Below are 23,085 nucleotides of genomic sequence, written 5' to 3' on the forward strand. Positions count from 1 at the left end.
CAAACAACCTATACCCTGCGCAAGTTGACAGTGTTGATCTCATGGCGAACCCCTAATCAATCTCGATGTCAATGTCGAGATCCAAAGCTCCGATAATATCGTCGTCCATGAGCGGCTTATGAATAGTCGGGATGCCCTTCTTCTCCTGTTTTGCGGCCTGGAGCTTGGCCAAGTTGGGTAGCAGATTCTTCTCCTGAGCCCCGGATTTCGGCGTCCCATTCGCAGGCGTGCTCGCGTTGCTATCCTTGCCCGTGGGCTTCTTACCAGAGTCGTTGGCATCATGTATGAACTTCGCTCTCGTCCGCAGCCGCCGCGAAAGATCGTTCTTGATGTCCTCGCCCCTCTCCAGTGCCGCATCTAGCTTGCGCGCCTCGGCCTTCTCCTTGAGCTGCGCCCTACGGACGTTCTCGGCGTTCTCGAGTCGGCGCTGGCGGTTGATGTTGGCCAGGCGGTCCTGCTGCGACGTCGTACTCGGCTTTGACGACGAGTCGCTGAGGCTCGTCTTGAATGCGAGAACATTCGTCTTGAGGTCGTCGAGTTGTTCCTGTAATTCCTCCGCCTTGGCTGCGTTGCCCCTGAGTCGCGCAACCTCGATCTCCTGGGCGAGACGCTCACGGAGCTTGGGATCGAACTTCTTGCGCAGGGCGTTCTTGCGCTGGATGCGCTCGTCAATCTCCGTCGTCGTGAGGTGGTGGGCGATGAGCGCGTTGATATCTTCAATCTTGTCGAGAAGAACCTGTTTCTTGGGGAGGCTAAGTCCTTCAGACTGGATGACCTTTTCGTAGCGGTTGTACTCGCGCTGCGCACAAGTCAGTATGACAGGTCTATAGCCAGAAAGAATGACTTACTTCACTGAATGGCCGATCCGACAGAAAGATGAAAGGGAACGGCCTCTCTGCCTTGCCATGAGCGGCCAGAACATACTGGTCAGTAACGAAAGAGCCACCTGGACCAGTCATGGCATATGGTTTGCCGACGGTGATGGCTGCAAGAGGTCAGCATCTGTTCGTCGCGCAACAAGGCACCATCCGACTCACATTGAATGCGCGCCATGCGATACTCGTCTTGGCCTGTCTTAGGGTCGGGGCCGATGCTGATGCGGACATAGCATCCAATCATGGCTGTCTCGAAACCAGGATTGAAGCAGTACTCGGCGAAACGACTCTTTCCGACGCGGACACGCTCGAAATCGCGGATGTCGGGGGGCGGCAGCGCGCGCGCGACGATTTCTTCGTCGGGCGATCGCGACTTGTGATGACGACGGCGATCGCGTTCCTCCCAGTCACCTCCTTCATCACTATCATGGTCTCGGTAATCGCCGTGCGGCGACCGATTTCCCTTCTGACGGTCCTCCTCACGACGACGGGCGCGATCGCTCTTCTCCGCACGCGCGCGACGCAGTGTATCTATCGCAGACGTCTTGCCTTCGGTGCGCGGCCGCGAGTTCTTGCGCGAGGCCTCTTCAAGATCAGCGGCATCGGCGCTACGTTTCTTCAATTTTTGCTTTTTTTCCTCGTTCTCCTGCTTGCTGACCAGCTGGCGAAGCATGCGATTCTGTCGGTGGCGCTCGATCTCGGCTTGACGCTCCGCCAGCAGTGATTCTCTCTCCACCTCGCGCATGGCCATCACCTGTTCCTTCTCGGCACGACTCCTGAACATGCCATCAACCGGGTATTTGTCTTCCTCGTCATCGTCGTGGCCAGGTCTGTGCGGCTCGGCTTCGGAGTCGGACTCGTCCATGGCGGCGGATCCGATCGAGTTGGGACTACCGGGTGGTGAAGTGCTGAGTCGCATTCTGTTAGCGGCGCGCAGATAGCAGAAGCAATTGATGGGAAGCGAGCAATAGAAATAAAACGAAGAAGACAAAGCGCGCGAATGTGGCGAAGCGACGTGAGTTGAGTTGAGAAAAAAGACAAATCTGGCTGGCTTCGAGTGTATGAGGGCGCAAGACGAAGGCTGTCGAAAGGTGCGCCTATGCGAATTGACGTAATGGGGGAGACTCACGCCTCTCCTTCCTCTTCTGAATCGTTCCCACCCACGCGCGATTTTGCCTTCTTTGCCTCAGACTTTTTCGCGGCTGCCTTGGGTGGTGGTGATGCGGATGGCGCCCTGCTCTCGGCCTCTGACATCAACTCCTCCTCATCAGAGGACTCCCCACCACCCGCAAGAGCCAGAAGCTCGTCGTCTATGTCGGCCATGATGAGTTGTGGAAGGCTGGGTAGGCAGTCGTATAAAGGAGGTAGCTTCAGGCTCCTGCAGGAGACAGGTTATGGGATTCGCGACTGGGCGTTTGTTTGCGCAATTGGTTATCAATAGGCAAAGGGATTCTGACAGCTTCAGGTTGCGCCAAATGTAAAAGCACCGTTTTGATTAGTATAATACAACGAATGAGTGGGAAAAGGTAGAAGGGGATGATTTGGTGGTAAGAAGAAGAAGGTCAAAGTCTGGCTGCTGTTCACAGCCTTGGGACAATGTCGTTACAAACGTGTGCGTGATTGGCTGGACTCATGTCATTCAGCTGCACAAAGGTGGACAGCCGGAGCTTCGGGCTGCTCTCATCCGATCTGGCCTGACGTCAACCAATCAAGCACAAGCAGCAGCCTTGGCACTTGCCAGGGTCTAGTGGTTCGATACCATCATAATATCATTGACATCTTCATTTACCGTCGGCCGAGTTCGAGCTCCGTGTAGGAGGCTACTCACCTTCAACCAACACAATGGCGTCGACACGATCATTGTTGAGGCCCTACAGCGGCCTCGCGAGGCTTGGCGCGCACATTGTGCAAGCGCCCGCCATCTGCATATCCCATAGACAGCTTTCCACTGCCCCCAACTCGCAGGCCGAAGCGACAGGCGCAGCAGCGCCTCTTCGTCTCAAACCTTTGACGCTGGAGCAGCGGGATTTCCTTTCCTCTGCGGTAAGCTCAATCGTTGCGCTCGGTCCAAAGAAATACAGCTGATGACTGTGGCCAGCTGCGTGTCAACCAAGCCGGCGAATTGGCTGCGACCCGGATTTATACTGCCCAGACCCCTCCGATCGTCAACCGACACCCGCACCTGCGACCGCTGATGGCACATATGTACGAACAAGAGGAGGGCCACCTCAAGACATTCAATTCGCTCATTCACAAGCACCGAGTGCGCCCGACTGCGCTTTACCCCCTGTGGCAGCTCATGTCGACCGGTTTGGGTTGGAGCACGGCAGTCATGGGCCGGGAGGCGGCAATGGCGTGCACAGAAGCCGTCGAGACGGAGATTGGTGACCACTACAACAGCCAAATCCGGACCCTGCTTGAGATGGTCAGTGAGTGGGAGGCCGAGGGCTACGACGTCGGACCCGAATTCACCGAACTCATTAAGACGCTGCGGCGCATTCGCGACGAAGAGCTGGAACACCTCGACCACGCCGTCGAGCATGACGCCAAAAAGGCAGAGCCTCACTGGCTGCTGACCGGTGTCATCCGGGCAGGCTGCAAAGGTGCCATTTGGGTGAGCGAAAAGATATAATGAAGGCTGTAAAGTAAGACTTTGTACAGTACATGTAAAAGAAACAAGGGCCGAGGCCACACGAATAGAATAATGCAATGGTGAACCCCCCCCCTCCGATGCTGAGATGTCGCTTCCCGACTCCGTCAGTTGAATGCGTATTGCATGCCACGATTCACCCATATAGAGATGTCTTGTCCACCAAGTCGAAGAGACTATTCTCGACCTTGGATAACACCTAGTTGCTACAGTGGTTGTTAGTTCGATATCTTGTCTTCAAAGGGGGGGGGGGGGGGGGGGGGGGTGGGGACTTACTAAATTTGCAGGGGCGCTACGCCATCCACCTGGAAGCCCCAGTTGCCGTTCTGCTCTTCTGTAAGCAGCCAGTCGTAAGGGAAGTTGACAACGTGTCCCTGGACCATGCTGAGCAGCTCTTCTGCCTCAGCTCTCCCGAGCACCTCTTCGGGCGGCATACCGCGCCGGCTGCCCTTAGTAGTGGCCCGTCGGCGGCGTCTAACCGATCCTTGAGCTTGCTGAGCTGGGGTGCTTACGTCCCTAGAAGGCGGTTTCTCCAGAGGAGAAAATGTCGTCCTTCTCTCTCTGCTCTTCTCCCGCGCCGGTTCCAACGTGCTGGCATCGGCTGCAGGGCCTGTCTCGAACGCGGGGAACGGAACGTCTCCAGCGGGGAGGACAGGCGACGGGGCATCCTGTGGACGTCGTGAGGCAGTTAAATTCTCTGCGTCTGTGTTGGGCCCGGCTCTCGAGCCAGGGTGCTCATTCTTCTCATTCAGCTCGTGGTCATCTCCGGGGATGACGATCCGGGGGTGGTTCGAGTGATTGGGCTTGAGGTGTAGTTTCTCTTCCGCCTTCTCCGTGGCAGCATCGACAATGGCTCCAGGGCCTGGCGCCCCAACACCGGCACCTCCGCCCGTAACGGGAGATTGATGACGGTTCAAGTTGGAGTCCCCGTCGTCCGTCTTTGTCTTTCCTTCCATGCTCTCTCTGAACCGCTCCGAATAGGACACGGCTTCGCGGTAGTCGGGCCACGTCAGTACTTCTGAATCAGGCATGCAGCGGAAGACGCGGCGGTATAGCTTGGTGTTGTTCTCCGCCACTCTGTTCCAGATGTCATCGAAGAAGGATGAGTTGACTGGATCGCGCATGCAGTCCTTGTCGATGTGTGCGGGCCTGATGTCGGCAGCCAGAGGATGCAGCGGCCCGTTGGTTGGCTGGCCGCTCTGGTCCAAGTGAACAGGAGGGCCACCGATATCCGTGTCGTCTACAGCAGGCAAAGTGGGCAGTCCTGCCGTGCGAGGCAGACCAAGCTGATCGGTGGTCCGTCTGTTGAGAGCGGGGATCGGCGGTAGAGCGTCGTTACTAACACCGCCTTCCTCCTCCGCGTGGTGATCGGTCGACGGTTTTCGCTCGTGTGGCTGCATTGGCGACTCCAAGGTGCCCTTCCCCTCTGTGTGTACATCGCGAACAAGAACCTCGCGACCGTTGACGATGATAGAGTCGCGTCCTTGGTCGAGCCCACGTTGAGCGGCATCCTTCCAGTGGTCGTTACCATACCCGGCAATGTCCATGGCGTGAGCTTCATTTCCGGTCACACGGTCATCACGCTCTTTGCCCTTAGACGAAGACACAGACGAATCCTCCTCGACCACTTCATCGGGCTCTGTGACAGCATCATGGTTGAAGCTGGGAGTTTGGCCTGGCATCGCCGGTTTTGCCGGCTTCCCTTCCGCGTGCTGGCCGCTTGAACCAGCAATAGGAGGCGACTCCGTATCATCTGCATAGATCTGATCCATCTCCGCTTCATACTCGGCCTGACGGTCCATGTCGGCCTGTCTCTCCTCTTCCAAGATCTCATCGACGTCTAGTCCGAGATGTTCCCGCATCAAGCGAAGCCGTAGGGTGTGGGCGAAGCGGCCGACGCGGTAGGGTCGGCCGGCCATGGTGGACCAAATCATGTCGGTGTCGCGAACGACTGCAGCAAGCTCGGAGTCACGGTTTCCGAGCATCGATCGCTCGTTGATGTTGGCGGAGCCAATGAGCGCCACTCGATCGTCCACGACGATGCACTTGGCGTGGATGTAAAGCTGCTCGGTGACGAGGGCATTACGGGCGCCAATCTTGCCCCATTGTCGCAAACTATAGAACTGGATATAATCCTCGGGTTCGATGCCAGCAGCACGGAGACGCGAGAAAATGGACCCATCTCCGCGACAGATGCTGCGGTATTGACACTGGAGGATGAGTCGTACGCTGGTGCCTTCTTGCTCGTCGACGGTGTTCTGGAATCCGGGCATAAGAGGAATGACAATGCAAGCTTTCCAGTCTTCATCGTTCTCGTGGGCCCTGATGATGCGCTCGACCAGTGCGTCACCAATGCGATTGACAATCTTCGTGTTGAAAGCCTCGGTGCTCGTGATGAAAAACTGATTTTCAATGTAGACGAAATGGTCAGAGTCCTCGATCATCTTAACGTAGGCGTTCTGAATGCTGCACTCTGTGTGCTCGATTCCAAGAGACCAGTTGGCCGACGACCTCAGAATTTGTACCTCACAAGTACCGGTCAGACCAAGAGCGTCGAGCTCCGCCATCTTGACGTCGGGAGGAGGGAGCAGGAATGGCAAGGGACGTGTTGTCTTCCTGCCTCTTTTGACATAGTTCCATCGCTGGACGAAGTGCCTCGTTAAATCTCTGGCCGGTTGACCCACGACCTGCATGGCGATGTCGTGCCATGGCATTCTGGGAACCTTGCTCCTGTCGTACATCTCTTCGTATGGCTCATCGAGCTTGAAGAAGTCCTGGACTCGGGGGTTGGAATAGTCTTTCCCGGGGAAGAGTTGGCAGTGCTCGGCATCCTTTGGTTGCTCACTATGCTCGAAGCCTGTCGGTTTGTCATCCGTGATCGGATGCTGCGGACAGTCCCAACGACCAAAGCACAGGTCAATACCACCAACAAAAGCCACATCATGGTCGACGATGCAGAGCTTTTCGTGGTGAGCAAAGAAGAACTGGTTCTTCTTAAACTGATTTGGAGACCGCTGAACGAAGATGTTGGGGTGAAGGTTCAGGAGGGAGTATTTGGTGTACTCCGAGTCTATGGGAATAGCAGCCTCAACATTGCGGTAGACGATGACGAAGATCTTGACGCCCTCCCGGGCCTTGCGCTGCAAAAGACGATCCAGACGCCACTTCTGGCTGATAGCCGCCGGACGACGCATGTACAGCTCCGGGCTGAGCCACCAGTCGTGGATATAGATGACATCGCGAGCCATGCTGATTGCGCGAGACACATTCCACATGTAATCTCTGCCGTCCACGAGCCACTGCGCAAAAACACCATTTCGGATGGGGGCGAAGCTGTCGAAACGGTTGATGTCATGCCACTTGGTCTGCTTGAGCATCTCGGCAATAGAGTCCTCGAATTGCTTCATGATGTGCTGGTTTCTCGAGAATAGCTTGACCTTACGCTCGGCGGTATGCAGCGTCAGGGTGTGATGCTTCTCCACATCGGCCTCTTCTGTCAGGTCGATCTCCTTCTCCTCTTTCTTTGTCTTGCCCTTGGACAACTGTTTCAGCGTGCTTCTCTTGGAAACAATACGAAACTTGGAGTCCACAAGGTAGACGTCGTAGACGCTCATTTTTTCGGGCGATTCAACGCAGACAATGTAACTTGATCGCACAAGGAACCACTTGCGACTGTGACGGGCGATGACCTTCTTGGGTGTCAAGACTCGACGGAAGTCCATGCCTTTGGAAGACTGAATGTGAAGATAGCACTCTTTGCCGTGATAGCTGCCTTCAGCAGCCAGACGCACACCGAGGGCAGACAGCTCCAGGAACTTGCAAAGACGATTGCTGTCGGCGCGAAACATCAACCAGCGGATCATATCCTGCAGGTATTTTTCCAACACTCTTCGTTGCCGTTCAAAGTATCGTTTGCGTGCCTGGACCAGGTCCGCTTGGTTCTCACCTCCAGACTCGCCAGGTTCGGTAAAACCGGTGGACTTCCTACGCATGCCGAGCATGCCAAGACGAGACTTCTTCCTAGCACCTGGACCAGCCCGGCCGCCTTCCCACTCGCTTGCCGTGCCCTCTCCAGCGGTACCCTCGGCAGCTGTGCCTTCGCCAGCAGTTGCTTCACCTAGATCGTCGCCCCGGAGGCTTGCGCCGTCGTCATCGTCGCTGTCATCCTTGTTGCGTGCACTGCGGAGATATGGGAAGGCGCCCCACGGAAATTTAGGCATTTTAGGTCGGGCTCCTACATCGGCGCGCCCGTGCAAGTACTTATCGTTGCTCATCGCAAGTTTGTACCGGACATGCAGGTTGTAGATGTCTTTGAGCGTTCTGATGATGGTCCACTTCATCCGACTCGGACCGCTGCCGTACTCGAGATCCATGGTGAAGACCCAATGTCGCTCGCTATCGTCGTCGGATTCGGGTTGACTGTCGGTTATGCGCAGACGCACCTGTTCGAGTAGGACGGGAATTCGCTTGTTGCCGTGCTCATCCCTCTGGATCATGCTGGCCAACATAAGAACAGCAGGGGCCCCGGCTCGCAACTCTGCCATGAGCTCGGCTGACTTGGCGAAATCGAAACGGTCCTCCTTCTTCTGCCTAAGAAGCTTCAAGGTGTTTTTGACATACTTCCATGTCGATGCCCTTTCGCTGCCAAAGAAGGGCCTCTTAGGCGCAATAGCATCACCATCCGAAACCCCACCGCCTCCGAGGACGGTGATGCGACGCATGTGGCCCATTCTTCGCCCACCACCGCCGGGACTTTCAGTCCCGTCACCATCGCGAGCACGGTGAGAGCGGATCCACGAAGGTCCGGCAAGCTGGTCTCTTCCCTCGCCCTCCGACATGCCATGTTGCTGCTCCGCGTGGTCCGGCATGCTCATGCGCCTTCTCAGGCCCATCCGACCATATCCGACAGGCGAGTCTGGGCCGGGTAGATGCCGTAGGTTTGGCGTGCTCGGAACAGACGACTGGTGTTTCTTGGTGCGACGCATTCGTCTCTTCTTCTTGGGTTTGGCAGCATCCGACGCGACCCCTTCGTCGGCCGTCTCCTCAACGTCCGCATCCGCATCACTGCCTCCATCCTCCTCGAGCGTGTGAGGTATTCTGGACCTGAACTGCCCGGTGGTTGGTGAGCTTCCCATGGACGGCGGCGTGCCATTGTCGTTCAAGTTGCCAGAGCTGCTTGTCTTAAGGGTCTGCATGCTACCAGATCCGGTAAGCTGCTTCAACTTGATAATGAAGGCCGAACCAATTGACTTTCCACCATCTTCCCACGATGGCTGTCGCGAATGGCTGGCCGGGGCCTCCAGGACCTGGTCTGTACGAGCGAATTGTACGCTTCGACGGTCAGTCGGTGACGCTGGCTCGGGAGAGTATGTTCCGTCTTCGGGCATTCTCGGCAGACCGCTTGGGGTTTGTCGTGCGCTCTCTGTCGAATTGAGGGTGGGAAGTGTCGGTCGCTTGCCGTTCTGGAGAGGCGAAACGTCGTCGTGGGGCGCTCCCCCATTTATGTAGTCTCTTGCCTCGATCGCAGCATCGAACGGGATATGGGAAGAATTTCTTGGCGTCGAAAGGTCCTTTGGAGGAGGTGGAGGAGGACCATCTTTAGGCGGAGGAGCCGGGGGGGCGAGAGCGTCTGTCTGGCCCTTGACAGCGGGAGACGACGCGTGAGGGCTTCTTGTCATTGGTGAGATGAATTCATCTCGTCTCGGGTCCGTCATGGCGACGAATGTGTGCAAAGTGTAGGAAGGCGAGTCGCTGAAAGATTGAGATTAATGTTAGGATCGGTGAATCGAAGTGTGCTGTTGAAGGTTGGAGAATGGCTTGAGCTCTGCAACCATGGCTCGTACAGCGTCTTGCTCGTGATAGTTGTCGTCGCAGAATGAGAGACAATCAGCCCAACAAGGGGTTGGGTTCGTGTGTTCGTGAGACTGGGCTGTCCGTAGGGGTAAGTCGGGTGTCTCGAAATCGCGGTCGAGATAAGAGTGCTGTCGGGCAGTCAGGGAGCAATAGGAGCTAAGCCGAGACAACAACGGCGTCTACTGGTATGAACGATTACCGTGGTTGAGGGAAGAGCTACTCGAAAAATTGACAGGCAGTTTTGGCAACAGATCATCAAAATGTGGCAGAACCAAAGCAAAAAAAGAAGAAGAAAAAAGGTAGGGCTGAGGTTGCTTCTGAAGGCCCTGCAGGGTTGATGGAAGATCGGTATTGTTGCAGTTGCGGTGTTCCGGTACACCTTAGAGTTGGGGATTTTGGGGAGAGAGACAGGGAGGGATGGCGATGGGGTATGGTCGTCGTGCAGCGAGGAGGGAGGATGGGAGGGTCCAAGACCAGCGATCCTTGTGGCAGCTGCAATTCCCCAACCAAGTTGCACCGTTAGTGGAGGGCGAGGCTTAATTGCTTTTTGGCTCCGGGCCAATGGGCATGGACGGGGGCGCGAATAGGGGGGTGACATGGCGGAGGTAGAAAGACCCAGCCGTTCCCCTCTGTAGTCTCATGTCCCGCCCAGGTCTTCAGTGGCTGGCTCCCTCACTGAACGGGTGGTGTGGTGTAGTGCAGCTGCTGGAGCTTGACAGATGGCACCGACATTACCGGTCAGCTGGCCCGACGAGGTGCCAAATGACCTTTGGCTTTTAGGCTTCGTGCTTCCGGTTCCATCCCGCCGACTTTAGCTTACCTGAAGGTACAGATACATCCACTGCCTAACCTAACGTATATAGGTGGGCAGGCACTTTGCTTCAAAGATGGGACGCATTTACTACTGTACGTGTACTCTGTATGTAAGGGGAAGCAGAAGGTACGCCGTACAGCTGTGAGCGCCGGTGGACAGGATCGAGCTCCCTCCCGCCTTACATGAGGTCCGACAAGGGCCCCCTCTCTGCCCAGATTGCGTCCAACCCGAGGCTTCAACAGCTGTGCGACCTCGAAATGATCCCAATTACGGACGACGCAAATCCCGGAATAATGGGCCGGTGTCTTTTATTATACGCCTGCTCCGCGCATGCCGCAAGGGCGAGCCGTGGGGACGTTCAATAGGGGTTCGGATAGATCTGAGACGTGGGACTCCGTCGAGATAGCGCAGCTTGATTACCTGGTTTGCTTGTTTAGTAACTTTGGTAAGATTTGCAACGACGACGACGACAATGCCCGCAACGAAAAGAGGCAAATGAAGGTGCAGTTCCCTTGGCAAGTTAATTTCATCGGACAAGTAAGAGAACCTATGTGTGGTACCCCAATAACGTACAAAATGTGAAGAGGCCGCCGAAAGAAGCCATACGATGTAGACGGTCGGCCAGTTTCGACATGGTGCAATGAACAAAGACCAAAGATCGGCCCTGACTAGCCTGCGTGGGCTGTTTCATCGTGAATGAAAGAAATGGAGATACATTATTTAAGTCTTTGAGGTGTGGCTTGAGACTTGTTTGGGCAACTTGTCTCCCGGTGCCACATTGTCTTACGTAACCCAATCCCAACGCGCCTCGCGTGTTTCTTATCGATAAGCCCCCGGTGGTCGCGTCCAACATCTCACGATTCCTTGGAGCTCACTGTTTATGGAAGCCCAACGTCGTCAAAGCCCCGCCATCATACTGTAAAATGCCAAGGTGAGTCGCGAATCACTCTGTTCCTTTTGTTTCAATCCTGACGAGACACTACAGGGAGATCATCACCGTCCAAGCCGGACAATGCGGCAACAGCAGTCAGTAACTCCATCATGCCACCAATGTGGCATAGCCCAACGATCGAGCCCCAAACGAAGGGCAAATGCCCAACACGGAAACTGACACTGCGCAGTTGGAAGCCAATTCTGGCAGCAACTTTGTCAAGAGCACGGCATCAACCAGGACGGAAACCTCGAAGACTTCGCAACTGAGGGTGGCGATCGCAAAGACGTTTTCTACTACCAAAGTGACGACACAAGATACATCCCGCGAGCTATTCTGGTAGACCTGGAACCGAGGGTTTGTGTTCTGATAGGTTTGAGAGAGGGCTCAGTCAAACTGATAAGTCACAGGTCATTCAAGGTATTCAATCGGGACCATACAAGAACATCTACAACCCTGAGAACTTTTACGTTGGCAAAAATGGAGTTGGCGCGGCGAACAACTGGGGTGATGGTTACCAGACGGGCGAGGTCGTCTACGAGGATATCATGGAGATGATTGACCGCGAGGCTGATGGTAGTGACTCGCTGGAAGTGCGCACATCTTGCATCTAGCTAGCTGCCTGGGCGTTGCTGACTCTCTCCAGGGCTTCATGATGCTGCACTCCATTGCAGGCGGTACCGGATCTGGTCTTGGTTCTTTCCTCCTCGAGCGACTCAACGACCGATTCCCCAAGAAGATTATCCAGACTTACTCTGTCTTTCCCGATACCACAAACGCCGGAGATGTCGTTGTTCACCCATACAACAGCGTCCTTGCCATGAGAAGGTTAACGCAGAACGCCGATTCGGTCGTGGTGCTTGACAACGGAGCTCTCTCACGCATTGCAGCCGACAGACTGCACGTCCAAGAGCCCTCTTTTGCTCAGACAAATCAACTGGTATATTTTGCGTCTTCGTCCTTGCGATTCCTAGACTTACTTGAACTCGTCAGGTCTCGACTGTGATGTCTGCCAGCACGACAACTCTCAGATATCCGGGATACATGCACAACGATCTAGTCAGCATCCTGGCCTCGTTGATTCCCACACCGCGGTGCCACTTCTTGATGACAGCATACACTCCATTCACAGGCGATCAGGTCGAGCAGGCCAAGACCGTGCGCAAGACCACAGTGCTGGACGTCATGCGGAGATTGCTGCAGCCCAAGAACCGCATGGTTTCTACCCAACCAGGGAAGAAGAGCTGCTACATTTCCATTCTGAACGTCATCCAGGGGGAAGTGGATCCTACCGACGTCCACAAGAGCTTGCTGAGAATCCGGGAACGGCGACTGGCGACATTTATCCCCTGGGGCCCGGCCAGCATCCAAGTGGCCCTGACCAAGCGGAGCCCCTACATCCCCATGGCCCACCGTGTCAGTGGGTTGATGCTGGCAAATCACACAAGCATTGCGACTGTGAGTATCTTCGCGTACACCATCACATTAAACATAGCGCAAGCTGACATTTTCCCAGCTATTCAAGAGAATCCTGAGACAGTACGACGGCATGCGCAAGCGCAATGCCTTCATGGAAGGGTACAAGAAGACGGCACCATTCGCAGAGAATCTGGACGAATTCGATGAGGCCCGAGAGGTTGTGTCAGACCTGATTCAAGAGTATGAGGCAGCAGAGGACTCCGACTACCTTAACCCCGACACAGGAGACAAGGCGACGTCGGCTGAAACCGACAAGAGGATGGCCTAACCCAGGTACGTTTGGGAACGGCAGAGACGGGGATTTAGCTGGGCTGAAGATAACAAGCGGTGCACATCAAAAACGTCGATATGGCCATGGCGGCTTTTGCACTTCGGGAAAGGATCGGGGCCTGGGCTGGCTTGCTGAGATTTTTGGCGTTCAGGGACAAGGAGACGGCACAAGATTACGAACTAAACCCCCTCCATAGCAAACACCAACCCCCCATTACAACATGCATCTGAATGGGGAAAAAGCTAGTGTACCACTCTGATCTCTTTCCCTTGGAAGCCTCTGGAGCATTTGTTCCTGGGCGTTTTGTGTCATTGATGGCCCATTCGTCGTTAGAGTTCTCCACTTCCCGCGACAATCGTCGATGAACATCAGGCGTTCCCCACCGATTCCGCGCAAGAAGGGTGCAAAGAGCCGCAAAAATTACACCTGCTTGACGTCATTGACGTCAGCGCCCCAAGAGCTCGAACCCAGCCCGCCGACCTGAAGCTCATACAGACGGCTGCTCGATCTTGCATATAAGACGGGCCTTGGAGAGCTGTTCAACACTCTTTATTTTTCGTTATCACATCACATCAACACAATCCGATCAAGTCCTTTCGATCAATCCAAACTGCCGAGTTTTACTCCTTTGACACAATCCCATCCAACGAATCAACGACCGTGAGTTACATGCCATTTCCACCCGACCAATCACAGCCGCATACGCTAACACCCATCCTTCCTAGACCACCAACACCACCAAAATGACCCAGTCCAAGGCCGACAAGATCAACGAGGTCCAGTCCAACCTCCCCCTCCCCGAGCAGCCCCCCGTCGCCTCCGACTGGCAGTCGGCCGACGCCACCAAGGTCAACGTCGGCAGCGGCGGCAACGCCGAGGCCCCCATTGGCCGCGACACGGCCGCCACCTCTGGCCTTCGCGAGCCCGCGTCTAAGGCCAACGAGGATTTGAGCAGCGTTGGCCGCCAGGGCGTCGAAGGCCTCAGCGGTCCCCCCAAAGATGCTGCTGCGAAATAAGGGATTAAGGGGTTTTTTATACCACGTACGGAAATGGAAAGAATACCAAAAGGCACGAGGAGCATTGTACTATTAGATAGGACGGCATGATATGAGTTAACGACGATGGCATGGTTTGCCTTTACACACCAGTTTTATGAGCCTTGGTGATGTGATGTTTTTTTGACCGACGTGTCTCCAAACCATGATTCGTCTTTTCTGTCTGAAACAAATCTTGAAGATAGGTAGCGACCTACCTCTGTTTATCAAACATCTTCGCCGCTCTCGGACGGAGGTGCTGTGCTTTCCATACATCATATTTCAGTGCCATCAACCTTGTCTCAGGTCTGAAACAATTTCTTGCACCCTAGGAACTGCTCGTGTTCTTACGTTTGTAATGTTGGTCTTTAGGTCTGGCTATGTATACAGTATCTATCGCTCACTGAAGCAATGCTCCTTGTCTGCTGCCCCAAGTCGCAAGGAGCGTCTCAACAATATGTAGAAAGAGAAAGAGAAAGGCCCTTGTCCAGGAAACCCGACATGTCTATAGTAAAACTTAGGTCCTTGTAATGGAATCATCTTATTTGTCAAGCTGTTAGTTCAAGAAATAGGAACAGGATAAAGTACATTTTCATCTCCTCAAGTACCTTCTAAAGTCACAACTTATACACATCACCACTTAGCTAACAGAACCTATAGATGTCTGCATCCTTTCCTCTCCTACTTTAGTCCTCACTGAGGGAGTTGTACATCTATTTTCTTGCTTAGAACGTGTTGGGAAGCAAACATCTCAGACCCCATCTGCTGGCAATTACCCAGGGGACAGTGGCATCCGCTTCTCACGGTCGCCTTGAGAGCAGACACTGCCACTCACAGGAAGGTACCTCCCAGTCCATTGCCCCCTTCTTCCTTCCCTCTAAAAGTCTTGGGTGTCTTCCTTCCACAACCATCTCTCGTACTAACCCATTTTCTTCCTGACCTTTTCCATCTACACATTACCACTTCCACTTTTCCACTCTTCCACACCTTTCACAGGTAACACGAAATTCACAATTCATCAAGAAATCAGAATTCCCTCTCCCGACATCTCGAGAATTCTGTTTTTAGTATCAGGCTCCGGTCTGGTGTCTATCTTCTTTACTCTAACCTTGGCTATTTCCACCACCAGCGAATAGTATCGCTGTCTGACCAGAAAGCAACTATTAAGCAAAATAGTACAAATCACCTTCACATCCAACCGGTAAGATAATCAATTTGCAAATCAATTTGGTCTTCATATGCGCGTTCCCTGTCCAATTTTCGTTCTATAACTGCTTCTTTTCATCGTTCCTTTTCATCTGTCAGCCTTAGGACTGCATCTAATATTGCCAGATCACGATTTTACAACTTGAATCAAGCCGGATCTCGAGGTTGAAACCCATCGTGACCGGGTTTTAACTATGGGTTCCTGGGGTGATCAAAGTGAGCGGCGTGCCGACAGAATGCCGAGTCTGCGTGTTCAGACCAACGCTCTCAGACAGTCCGGCCCTGACGTTGACGCTGCAGACGAGGCGATCAAACGCGGAATGATGGTCAGTATCTTAGCAATCAGGCAGTGCGATCCTCGAGTTTTGATTGTTAACGTCTAAAAGGCTGACCTTGGTACTGTCCGCATCGATGAGCTGCCACTTGACGACACTCCCAACCCGAGAGCTATCCCGCCTCGCCCGCGTCGTATCGTTCGTGCCACTGAGCACAGTGAGGCTCTTACGGGCTATCAAGGCAAGCCTATTCACTGATACTAGTAGAATATCCCACTGATGAGTGTCTAGCGATGGCGAAAAATGGTATCGACGATGCAGAGGCCATGACTGTCAAAGATCTGAATGATCTCGGCGGCCCCAGCGTTCACCGACCGATCGCAGGCCCTTCCAGAGACTTTATTGCAGAGCACCGTCGCCCTCTGTAAGCGTTGTTCCTTCTCTCTGACTCGGCTTTGACTAACAAGATGACAGGTCAACCTTCCAAGGAATGAAGACCAGTCATAATGGCATTTTGCTTCCCCCCGGTGCCCATGTTCATCGGTTCCCATCCAGCAGGGCCGTTGCTACGAACGCCGTCACTGCTCCCAGCAACGCAGGCGGAGCTGCCAATACACGATCAGAGCACCCTGCCACGGCAGTTGTCCCCAAGAATACCGTGCCTCCCCACCTGAGAGCAAAGAAAACCGCAGAGGCTACCACATCGAACAATCACGGAGCTAGAAAGGAAGCCTCCATCCAAGTTCCGAAGCAAGCCATGATCAGTGGCTCCGAGATTGCTCAGAATAGGGACAAAGTGGTTCCTCTCACCGTCCATAGCCATGGTGCTCTTCATTCCTCTGTCCCCCATGCCAGCACTGCCAAAGATGGCCTAACGACTGAGCGGGGTGGCTCAGGAGACCATGTCTTGGATTACTGGTCGGGTTTCTGCAACATTCGGATTTCCGATCAAGGCAAAGACTGTGAGGTCTCGGTAGAACTTGCGGTTCATCAGACTGCACAGGATATCGATGGCAAATGCCTTTTCGTCATGACGCTCCCGAACGGTATCGTCAAACGGTACAGCATGAGATCGTACCTCCTCCAATTTCAGAAGAGCAACCTTTGTGTCGTCTGCTTTGACTCAGGTGCTGAGAAGGCTTCATACAAGTTGAAGTTCAAAGATGAGACTACAGCCTCAGAATTCCAGCGGCGTGCGGCCAATCTGCAAAGAGTCGTTGGTTATGTCCATGGCCTGCCCACGGCAAACACCAAGACGACTGCCGAGTCCGAGACTGCCTCTAGCACCGAGAAGACAACTTACCGGGAGGGACCGACTCAGCCAGAGCCAAATGTCTCGGCGGCACCCATTGAGGGATTTGCAAACAGTCCACGGGAAAAGACCGAGTCGAAGCCGGCGACTGAGAACGGCGAGTTTTCCAGGAAATCTGGGGCCGACACCTCCCACGACTCGAAAGACATTGCGGATGTCATGGTGGACGCTTTCAAGAACCTTTCCCTCGACAACATCAAGGATGCCGAAATGTACAAGGCCAATCGGAACAAGGTTCGATACAGTGCACAAGAGCTTCTGGAGCGACGTGCTGCTGGTGAGGCTCCTCTTGGTATCAAGGACATCAATATCCCGCTGAACCAAGTGGTGGCTCTCGGAAAGAAGAACACGCCGGTGTACTCGCGGTCCACTCATGACAGTGCTAAGTTGATGGAGTTCCTAGCGGGGGAAAAAGCCCAGCAGCAGGCAGAAGAATCTCGAATCGCAATGCCTGGATTGTCAATGGCAGTACAGTGCCAGAAGGCAGCTGCCGCCACCTCTGCCAATTCCTTGGCTCAAGCCCACAAGGAACCGTCTTTGGAGGAAAAGAACGACGAGACCGTTGCCTACAAGACTGAAGCCAAGCCCGATGACAATGCCAAGAAGAACACCGAATTTACTGCCGCGCCTTACAAGGAAACCCAGAAGTTTTCAGTGAAGGAGATCAGTGCCGGTCATACCGCCCACAATGCTTCGAAGTTGGATGATGTGGTCGCCAGCATCGAAACGGAGGCCGCATCTGTTCAGGCTACGGTTGACGAGAAGGCCGAGATCTCTGTGATTTTAGAGAACGGAGACGATGGAGCCGCAGTCCTCGATGATTCGAACGGTTCTACGATCGAATTCCAGCCTTCGCCCAAGGATGAACGCCCTTCGACTGTTGTTACTGATCAGCAGTCTCGAAAGCCGATGAACGCTACAGCTCCGGCTTTCAACATGGTGGAGTCTGTCCCAACTGCTGCCACTGCCAATACCACTGCCACGGTGAAGCAGGATAATTCTGCCAAAGAGTCAGCTTATGCGGCACCCAGCGAGGCGCCTGCGCAGCCCGCCCCCACGATGTCACCCGCGACGACACCCGCTACAGCTCCTGTAGAACATGCTGAGGGTCATACCAGCCATGCTTACGGATTTCATGCCCACGGCGATCAAGGATTGCTCGCTTCTATGCCATTTCCTCATATGGCATTGCCGGGGATGACTTCACCTCTCATGACGACTCCGTCCACAGCCCAACCCAATGTCGCTTACAACTATCAGATGCATGCTCAGCCCATGATCCCCGGAATTCAGCAGTACCCACCGGCCGGCATTGTGCATTCTATGAGCGTAACTTATCACATCAGCCTCGGTGGAACATCCAATGGACCGGGAGCGCATGTTGGTCAAACTTCCATGCATCCAGCCAACTGCGTCACCGACTTCAATGGAAACCAGGCGAGCAGTTCATTCTCGACTGGCAATCAATCGTTGGAGCCACAGTCGCAGGGTCAGGCTTGTCAACAGATTCCCGGTCAGAACCGTAAGCGGAGAGGACTGGAGAGCTCAATGTTTGCCACTGGATACAGCGGCGCCAAGTTCGCCGGTAGCTTTACCGGAAAGGTTTCTGAGTGATGCGACGCCAACATGATCGTGAATGACATGGAGAATACGATGGATACTTGTTGAGAAGATTGCATAGGTGGCTTGGAATGGCAGAGAAAAATAAGGCCATAGGCAGAGTGACATCACCAAGTCGGGCGATCGAAAGGTGTCTGTTCGCAACGAGAGATTTTTCGAGCCTGAGATAATCCTGGAATAGCCGGGTTCATCTCCAAACGAAAGCGTCATAAGAGGATAGACATCAGATAATTGAGTCTCTCCATCAGTTCTGCTGAAAATAGGTGGACCAAGCACCCTTTCACTGAACGGCATGTTGCAACCGCTGACCTACGATCCCCATTCATGAATGAACCCATTCGTCGTCTTCCCGACTGACAATTACCTCATGAACATCTAGACGGTAGTCTACAATTTCCTTTCCGTTGACTAAGTCATTCTCCCTTGCTCTCTTATCGGCCTCGATCTCGTCCTTGGCAATACCGGCCTTGACGTGTCTGTGAACCAGGCGTTTTCTCGCCACCTCGAAGTCGACATCTACGAACCAAAGCTCGTCCATAAGCTTCGCAGCGTCGCTCCACGGCGGCTTGTCGAGAGCGAGGTAGTTTCCCTCAAAGATGACAATGCGGTGGTAGGGCTGGACAGCGATGTCGTTGGCTTTGGGATCCTTGATGGCGTGGTCGAAGCTCGGGGCGTAGACCGGGGAGGAGTCGGCGCGCAGGGGCTCGCGAAGGGAATTGACGAGTCTGTGAAAGGCTGCGCCGTCAAAGGTGTATACGGCGCCGCGGCGGGCGTGGGCGGTGTCCGGGTCTGGCATGGCTGAGAGCTGAGCGCGGGTGAGGTGGTACCCATCCATGGGGACGAAGGCTGCCAGTGGTCGCGCCGCGCGGGAAGGGTCAGATGGGTCAAGGGTCGCGCTGCGGGCGTTGAGGCGAGTTGTGACCATCTGGGAAAGGGTTGTTTTTCCTAGGCGGTTAGTGTTACCAAGGTTTGGTCATTTGGCGGATGCGAGAGAAGGAGGAGGTGGCTTACCTGAGCCCGGTATGCCCGAGATTCCAATCACTGCGGGGTGTTAGTGCGCCAGTCTGAGAGAGTTGGCGGCTTATTTGAAGCCGTCACGGACGAAACTACGAAGAGGTATCGTGGGGCGGGGGAAGCTTCAAGACGCTCACGTATCAGCTTCACACAATAACGGGAGGCACTCACGGAGGCGCCGGTCGGCCGGCGTCCTTTGGAAATTGTCCCAGGCCTTGTCTACGAGCCTTGCTACTTGTTGCTCCATTTCATACCGATGTGAAAGAAAGGGGGTTGGTTCTGTTGTCGAGTTAAAGGGGGGGTAGAACGCAAACAGATGGGAGCTGGAACGTTTGAACGGCGGAGCTTTACCAAGCTACCAGCTAAGTGCAAACAACGGCCCCACTAACCCCGCCATGCGGCTTGATGTCATTTTTTGGGGAACGGCTCGGCAGGACTTGCTGGAAAAAAGGGTTGCGCGAGGCGGTTCTTTTAAGTGCATATCTCTTCTTAGTGCACACCAGGCTCGCAGTCAACTCAGAGTGTACTTTGTGTTTGAAAAGGAAAAGAAAAAAAACCAATCATCGTATTTTCAATTAGAAAGTCAAACTGAAGACCCTCAGGACGGAGCCAATCCGTGTGAGTTTTAGGTCGCCTCTGCAACGTCTTGGGTCGCCGACCGATCGACCGGACTGTGGGGAATCTCTTCCTTTTTGGTGCATTGGTGGTAAACCCCGTGAAAGCACCGAAGTTCCTCCACGACACCCGACGCCGACTCGACTAGGACTTCCCCCCCTCTTCCCAACTCACGTTGCCCAGGCCAGCCAGCGTGAAGCCGAGGAGAGTATTTTTGGACACCACATTTCGCGTCGCCGCCCGCGTTGAGAACAGCGAGATGTCCGACGAAGACGGAGGCCTATTCAGCATCGCCATCGATGACTCGGATGATGAGGGTCTGATTTCGGAGGAGGCGGCCAAGGCCAAGGAGAGGCCCAGAGACTGGCAGTCGGAAGAAGAGTTCCAGGAGCTCAGGGCCACGTACAGAGTCAACGTGCAAGACGGTGATGTGAGTCACTTTCTCTTTCCCTTTCCCTTGGCAATAAACCTTTGGGTCGTCTCAATGCCGTCGGCATCCGGGCTTGGCCTTGGACATGTCCTGAAGGTTCGGGAGCAGAGGGGCTTGGGGTGGGTTTTTTTTATTTTTTATTTATTTAAGTCTGTCCCTTCGGATGAGCGCCCGACAGACGACACAAACACCGCCGGCTTCCCACCCCCGGCCTTGAGGGCCGGGCCCCCAATGCAGACCGGCTCGACTGACTTGGGGAAACCCTCCGTTCGCTACAGATATGGCAGAAGATCGAGCTGCCCCTGGCCGCCGTTGTTCAAAAGACCAGCAAGCCGGCGCTGCAGGAGCTGCTGCACGCCGTGGAGGAGCTGTACTTCCTTCGCCGGTTCGAGGAGGCCGCGGGGTTCGCGAGGCGGGTCCTGGACGGGAGCGACGCGGCGCTGGATCGCGACACAAGGCAGCTGCTGGGGCGGTACGAGGAAAAGTGCCGGGGTCGGATGGAGGAAATGAGAGATGATACCCGGTAAAACTGCACATTACTATGGAGACGAATTAGAGTAAATCCGACCATGCATGTCACGATGGAAGGTTTGATGGCTGGTGATTGCGCGTGTGGTGTGTGGTGTGGATGGTCTATTATTTCTAAAAAAGGACACTCTAATTCTCGTCCGGAGACTGGGAGATGCTTCTTTTTTAGTGTGTAAAATCGCACCCTCCTCGAGTGCTCTGATCGTGTAGGGGTATTCCCAAACTCCGAAAAAACTTTGTACAGTTGAGAGCCTCAGCTGAGACTTGAGGCCCTCGGGGGATAGTTGTCTACCCCAAAAAAAATCCGATGTCTGAACGCCGTTCTAAAACCCTTTTTTCCGTAACCGCCCTTTTTTTCAGAGTCATGCTGCCCGCTGTACAAAAATCGATGAGGAAACGCTGCAACGCAAGTAGTCTTGTCGAGACGGGAGAGTAGGGAAGCCGTTAAGTCGCGGTCGTAACGTTCGGAACTTCGAGGCATTTCCTCTCTGGACACGCGTAGATTATGCCGCAATGCCCTGGCGAACACGCATCTCGCGCTCGCGCTCCTCGGCGAACACCCTCCTGCTCATGGCCAGCACCATCTCGAAGCCCTCTTTGCCCTTCTGGGCATTGTCGCGGAAGCGGGACACGCACTGGTCCTCGATGCCGTTCTTGATACGCTGCCAGCCGCCGCAAAGAGCGGTAATCTGGGCGTCCTGGACGAACTGGGTCTGAGTGGCGCTAATGGGCTTGTAGACGACGGACTCCTGAACGGAAATGAGGTTGGAGAAGGTGAGATTCTGAGAGACCATGGTGACGGTCTTCTTGGCCGGGTCGACGTAAGACGTCTCAAAAACCTGCGAGACGTCCGGGTCGCCGCCAGCGCTGGCGCCACCGACGAGCGAGGCAAACCATTTGGGCGCGGACTGCTTACAGGTGATGAGGCGCTCAGTGCGGAGGATACCCGTCGCCGGGTCGACACTCCGGTTGATGGTATCGACGGCGATCACGTGCGTCGTCTTGTCGTTCCAAGGGCAGTATTTCCGCCAGTTGGCGGCGGAGACCTCCTCCCAGGAGTAGTTAAAGGTCACCGCGTTTGAAAAGACCTTCATTGTGAATGTGGTGGTGGATGTGTCGGGTGGAGGATTGTTCTCTTGGGTGGCCAAGGGCTGGAGAAGCTCTCGCGAAGTCGGATCAGAATCTTGCTTTTCTTTGGCCTTGTGCTTTTTCGAAGATCTCGAAAACTGCTGTCTATCGTTTGGGTATCGTGTAGAGGTCGTAGAAGTCGTGGCCAGCAAGCTCGAAATAGGTGGACGGAGCTGAGCTGTGGTTCTTTGGGTTGTGTGTGTTTTTAGTGTCAAGCGACAATGATGAGTCAAATTGCGTCGAAAGTGGAAAATAGAAGGAGGCGATTGTTGATAATAAAGGGATGGGAAAAATATTAGCGACAAGGGCGAGGTAAACCTTGCTAGGGGGAGCGAGGGGGAGGAAGAGATGGAAAAAAAAGTAAGAGGCACCAGCGAGCTCCGGTAGGCCTGGGAGTGGATCGGGTGTCGTGTGCGGGTTTTTTAGGAAGCTACATGGGATCTGGCCAACCAGGGCGTGGCAAAGATGGGCGGGCTCGGGGCGACCTCAGTCTCGGCAAGGTTCTAGGCTGCTGGAAATTTCTCTCAGCGTCTGGGCTGCTGATGGCCGCTGCACAACCCCAGCTGGTACTCCGGAGAAAGACTGGGTATTCGGGGTGGCGCGTGCGAATCTCGCAGAGCTGCGAGGCACGCAAGCACCACACTGGACACGTCCAGAGGGCAGGGAGCACGCTGTATGGCTCGGCTCAGGGCCTCTCGCCTCGTCTATCTTCCTGTTTCGGGTATAGCGTGCATGGACTGATGGAAAACGTCGGAGACGGTGCCCCGGAACGGCCGCCGGCGGTCGCTGGTTGCATGTGATTGGCTTCTTGGTGGAGCAAGTCTCATGCTCTGATTGGCTCTTGTGTCATTTCATCGAGAAAAGTTAGCCGGCGAGGAGAGGGAGGGAGGGAAAGGCCCAAAGCTCTCAGACTTTCGCCTAGCCCGTGGCAACAGGAATCTTTCGGTCTCTCACAGCCCGAGAAGCAGAAAGGATGTGCCAAGATATTATCTGCCACAGCAGCTCCCACAGCATCTCCCACAGCCGAACGCGGCCGAACGCCTCTTACGC

The 23,085-nt window shown here is 54.6% G+C and overlaps 11 protein-coding genes across 11 annotated transcripts; 6 read left to right on the top strand and 5 right to left on the bottom strand.

Annotated features, from left to right (window-relative positions):
• Positions 1-52: 52 nt before the first annotated feature.
• CH63R_09137 (Plus-3 domain-containing protein) lies at positions 53-2,198 on the bottom strand (the record flags this gene model as incomplete). The annotated part of the gene is made up of 4 exons (XM_018304111.1): positions 53-799; positions 849-985; positions 1,038-1,783; positions 2,005-2,198. 4 exons carry the CDS (start codon positions 2,196-2,198, stop codon positions 53-55), a joined length of 1,824 nt encoding a protein of 607 aa, XP_018156134.1.
• A 519-nt stretch (positions 2,199-2,717) lies between these two features.
• On the top strand, positions 2,718-3,507 carry CH63R_09138 (Ubiquinone biosynthesis protein COQ7; the record flags this gene model as incomplete). The annotated part of the gene is made up of 2 exons (XM_018304112.1): positions 2,718-2,918; positions 2,974-3,507. The coding sequence occupies 2 exons, from the start codon at positions 2,718-2,720 to the stop codon at positions 3,505-3,507; spliced, it is 735 nt and encodes a 244-aa protein (XP_018156135.1).
• A 293-nt stretch (positions 3,508-3,800) lies between these two features.
• Positions 3,801-9,239, bottom strand: CH63R_09139 (Phospholipase d1; the record flags this gene model as incomplete). Its single annotated transcript, XM_018304113.1, has 1 exon — positions 3,801-9,239. The coding sequence occupies one exon, from the start codon at positions 9,237-9,239 to the stop codon at positions 3,801-3,803; it is 5,439 nt and encodes a 1,812-aa protein (XP_018156136.1).
• Positions 9,240-10,459: 1,220 nt separating this feature from the next.
• CH63R_09140 (uncharacterized protein) lies at positions 10,460-10,826 on the bottom strand (the record flags this gene model as incomplete). The annotated part of the gene is made up of 2 exons (XM_018304114.1): positions 10,460-10,739; positions 10,762-10,826. 2 exons carry the CDS (start codon positions 10,824-10,826, stop codon positions 10,460-10,462), a joined length of 345 nt encoding a protein of 114 aa, XP_018156137.1.
• Positions 10,827-11,115: 289 nt separating this feature from the next.
• CH63R_09141 (Tubulin gamma chain) lies at positions 11,116-12,870 on the top strand (the record flags this gene model as incomplete). The annotated part of the gene is made up of 7 exons (XM_018304115.1): positions 11,116-11,123; positions 11,178-11,218; positions 11,314-11,480; positions 11,534-11,716; positions 11,770-12,063; positions 12,117-12,581; positions 12,640-12,870. 7 exons carry the CDS (start codon positions 11,116-11,118, stop codon positions 12,868-12,870), a joined length of 1,389 nt encoding a protein of 462 aa, XP_018156138.1.
• Positions 12,871-13,616: 746 nt separating this feature from the next.
• Positions 13,617-13,889, top strand: CH63R_09142 (Tubulin gamma chain; the record flags this gene model as incomplete). Its single annotated transcript, XM_018304116.1, has 1 exon — positions 13,617-13,889. One exon carries the CDS (start codon positions 13,617-13,619, stop codon positions 13,887-13,889), a length of 273 nt encoding a protein of 90 aa, XP_018156139.1.
• Positions 13,890-15,349: 1,460 nt separating this feature from the next.
• CH63R_09143 (uncharacterized protein) lies at positions 15,350-15,816 on the top strand (the record flags this gene model as incomplete). The annotated part of the gene is made up of 3 exons (XM_018304117.1): positions 15,350-15,439; positions 15,500-15,605; positions 15,680-15,816. The coding sequence occupies 3 exons, from the start codon at positions 15,350-15,352 to the stop codon at positions 15,814-15,816; spliced, it is 333 nt and encodes a 110-aa protein (XP_018156140.1).
• Positions 15,817-15,878: 62 nt separating this feature from the next.
• On the top strand, positions 15,879-18,314 carry CH63R_09144 (uncharacterized protein; the record flags this gene model as incomplete). Its single annotated transcript, XM_018304118.1, has 1 exon — positions 15,879-18,314. One exon carries the CDS (start codon positions 15,879-15,881, stop codon positions 18,312-18,314), a length of 2,436 nt encoding a protein of 811 aa, XP_018156141.1.
• A 328-nt stretch (positions 18,315-18,642) lies between these two features.
• On the bottom strand, positions 18,643-19,581 carry CH63R_09145 (Kinase-related protein; the record flags this gene model as incomplete). The annotated part of the gene is made up of 3 exons (XM_018304119.1): positions 18,643-19,265; positions 19,332-19,361; positions 19,506-19,581. The coding sequence occupies 3 exons, from the start codon at positions 19,579-19,581 to the stop codon at positions 18,643-18,645; spliced, it is 729 nt and encodes a 242-aa protein (XP_018156142.1).
• Positions 19,582-20,208: 627 nt separating this feature from the next.
• On the top strand, positions 20,209-20,906 carry CH63R_09146 (uncharacterized protein; the record flags this gene model as incomplete). The annotated part of the gene is made up of 2 exons (XM_018304120.1): positions 20,209-20,379; positions 20,658-20,906. The coding sequence occupies 2 exons, from the start codon at positions 20,209-20,211 to the stop codon at positions 20,904-20,906; spliced, it is 420 nt and encodes a 139-aa protein (XP_018156143.1).
• A 504-nt stretch (positions 20,907-21,410) lies between these two features.
• On the bottom strand, positions 21,411-22,001 carry CH63R_09147 (PRELI-like family protein; the record flags this gene model as incomplete). Its single annotated transcript, XM_018304121.1, has 1 exon — positions 21,411-22,001. The coding sequence occupies one exon, from the start codon at positions 21,999-22,001 to the stop codon at positions 21,411-21,413; it is 591 nt and encodes a 196-aa protein (XP_018156144.1).
• Between the last annotated feature and the right edge of the window lie 1,084 nt (positions 22,002-23,085).

Source organism: Colletotrichum higginsianum, chromosome 6 (genome assembly GCF_001672515.1).
Source record: "Colletotrichum higginsianum IMI 349063 chromosome 6, whole genome shotgun sequence".
In the NCBI taxonomy this organism is placed as follows: Eukaryota; Fungi; Ascomycota; class Sordariomycetes; order Glomerellales; family Glomerellaceae; genus Colletotrichum; species Colletotrichum higginsianum.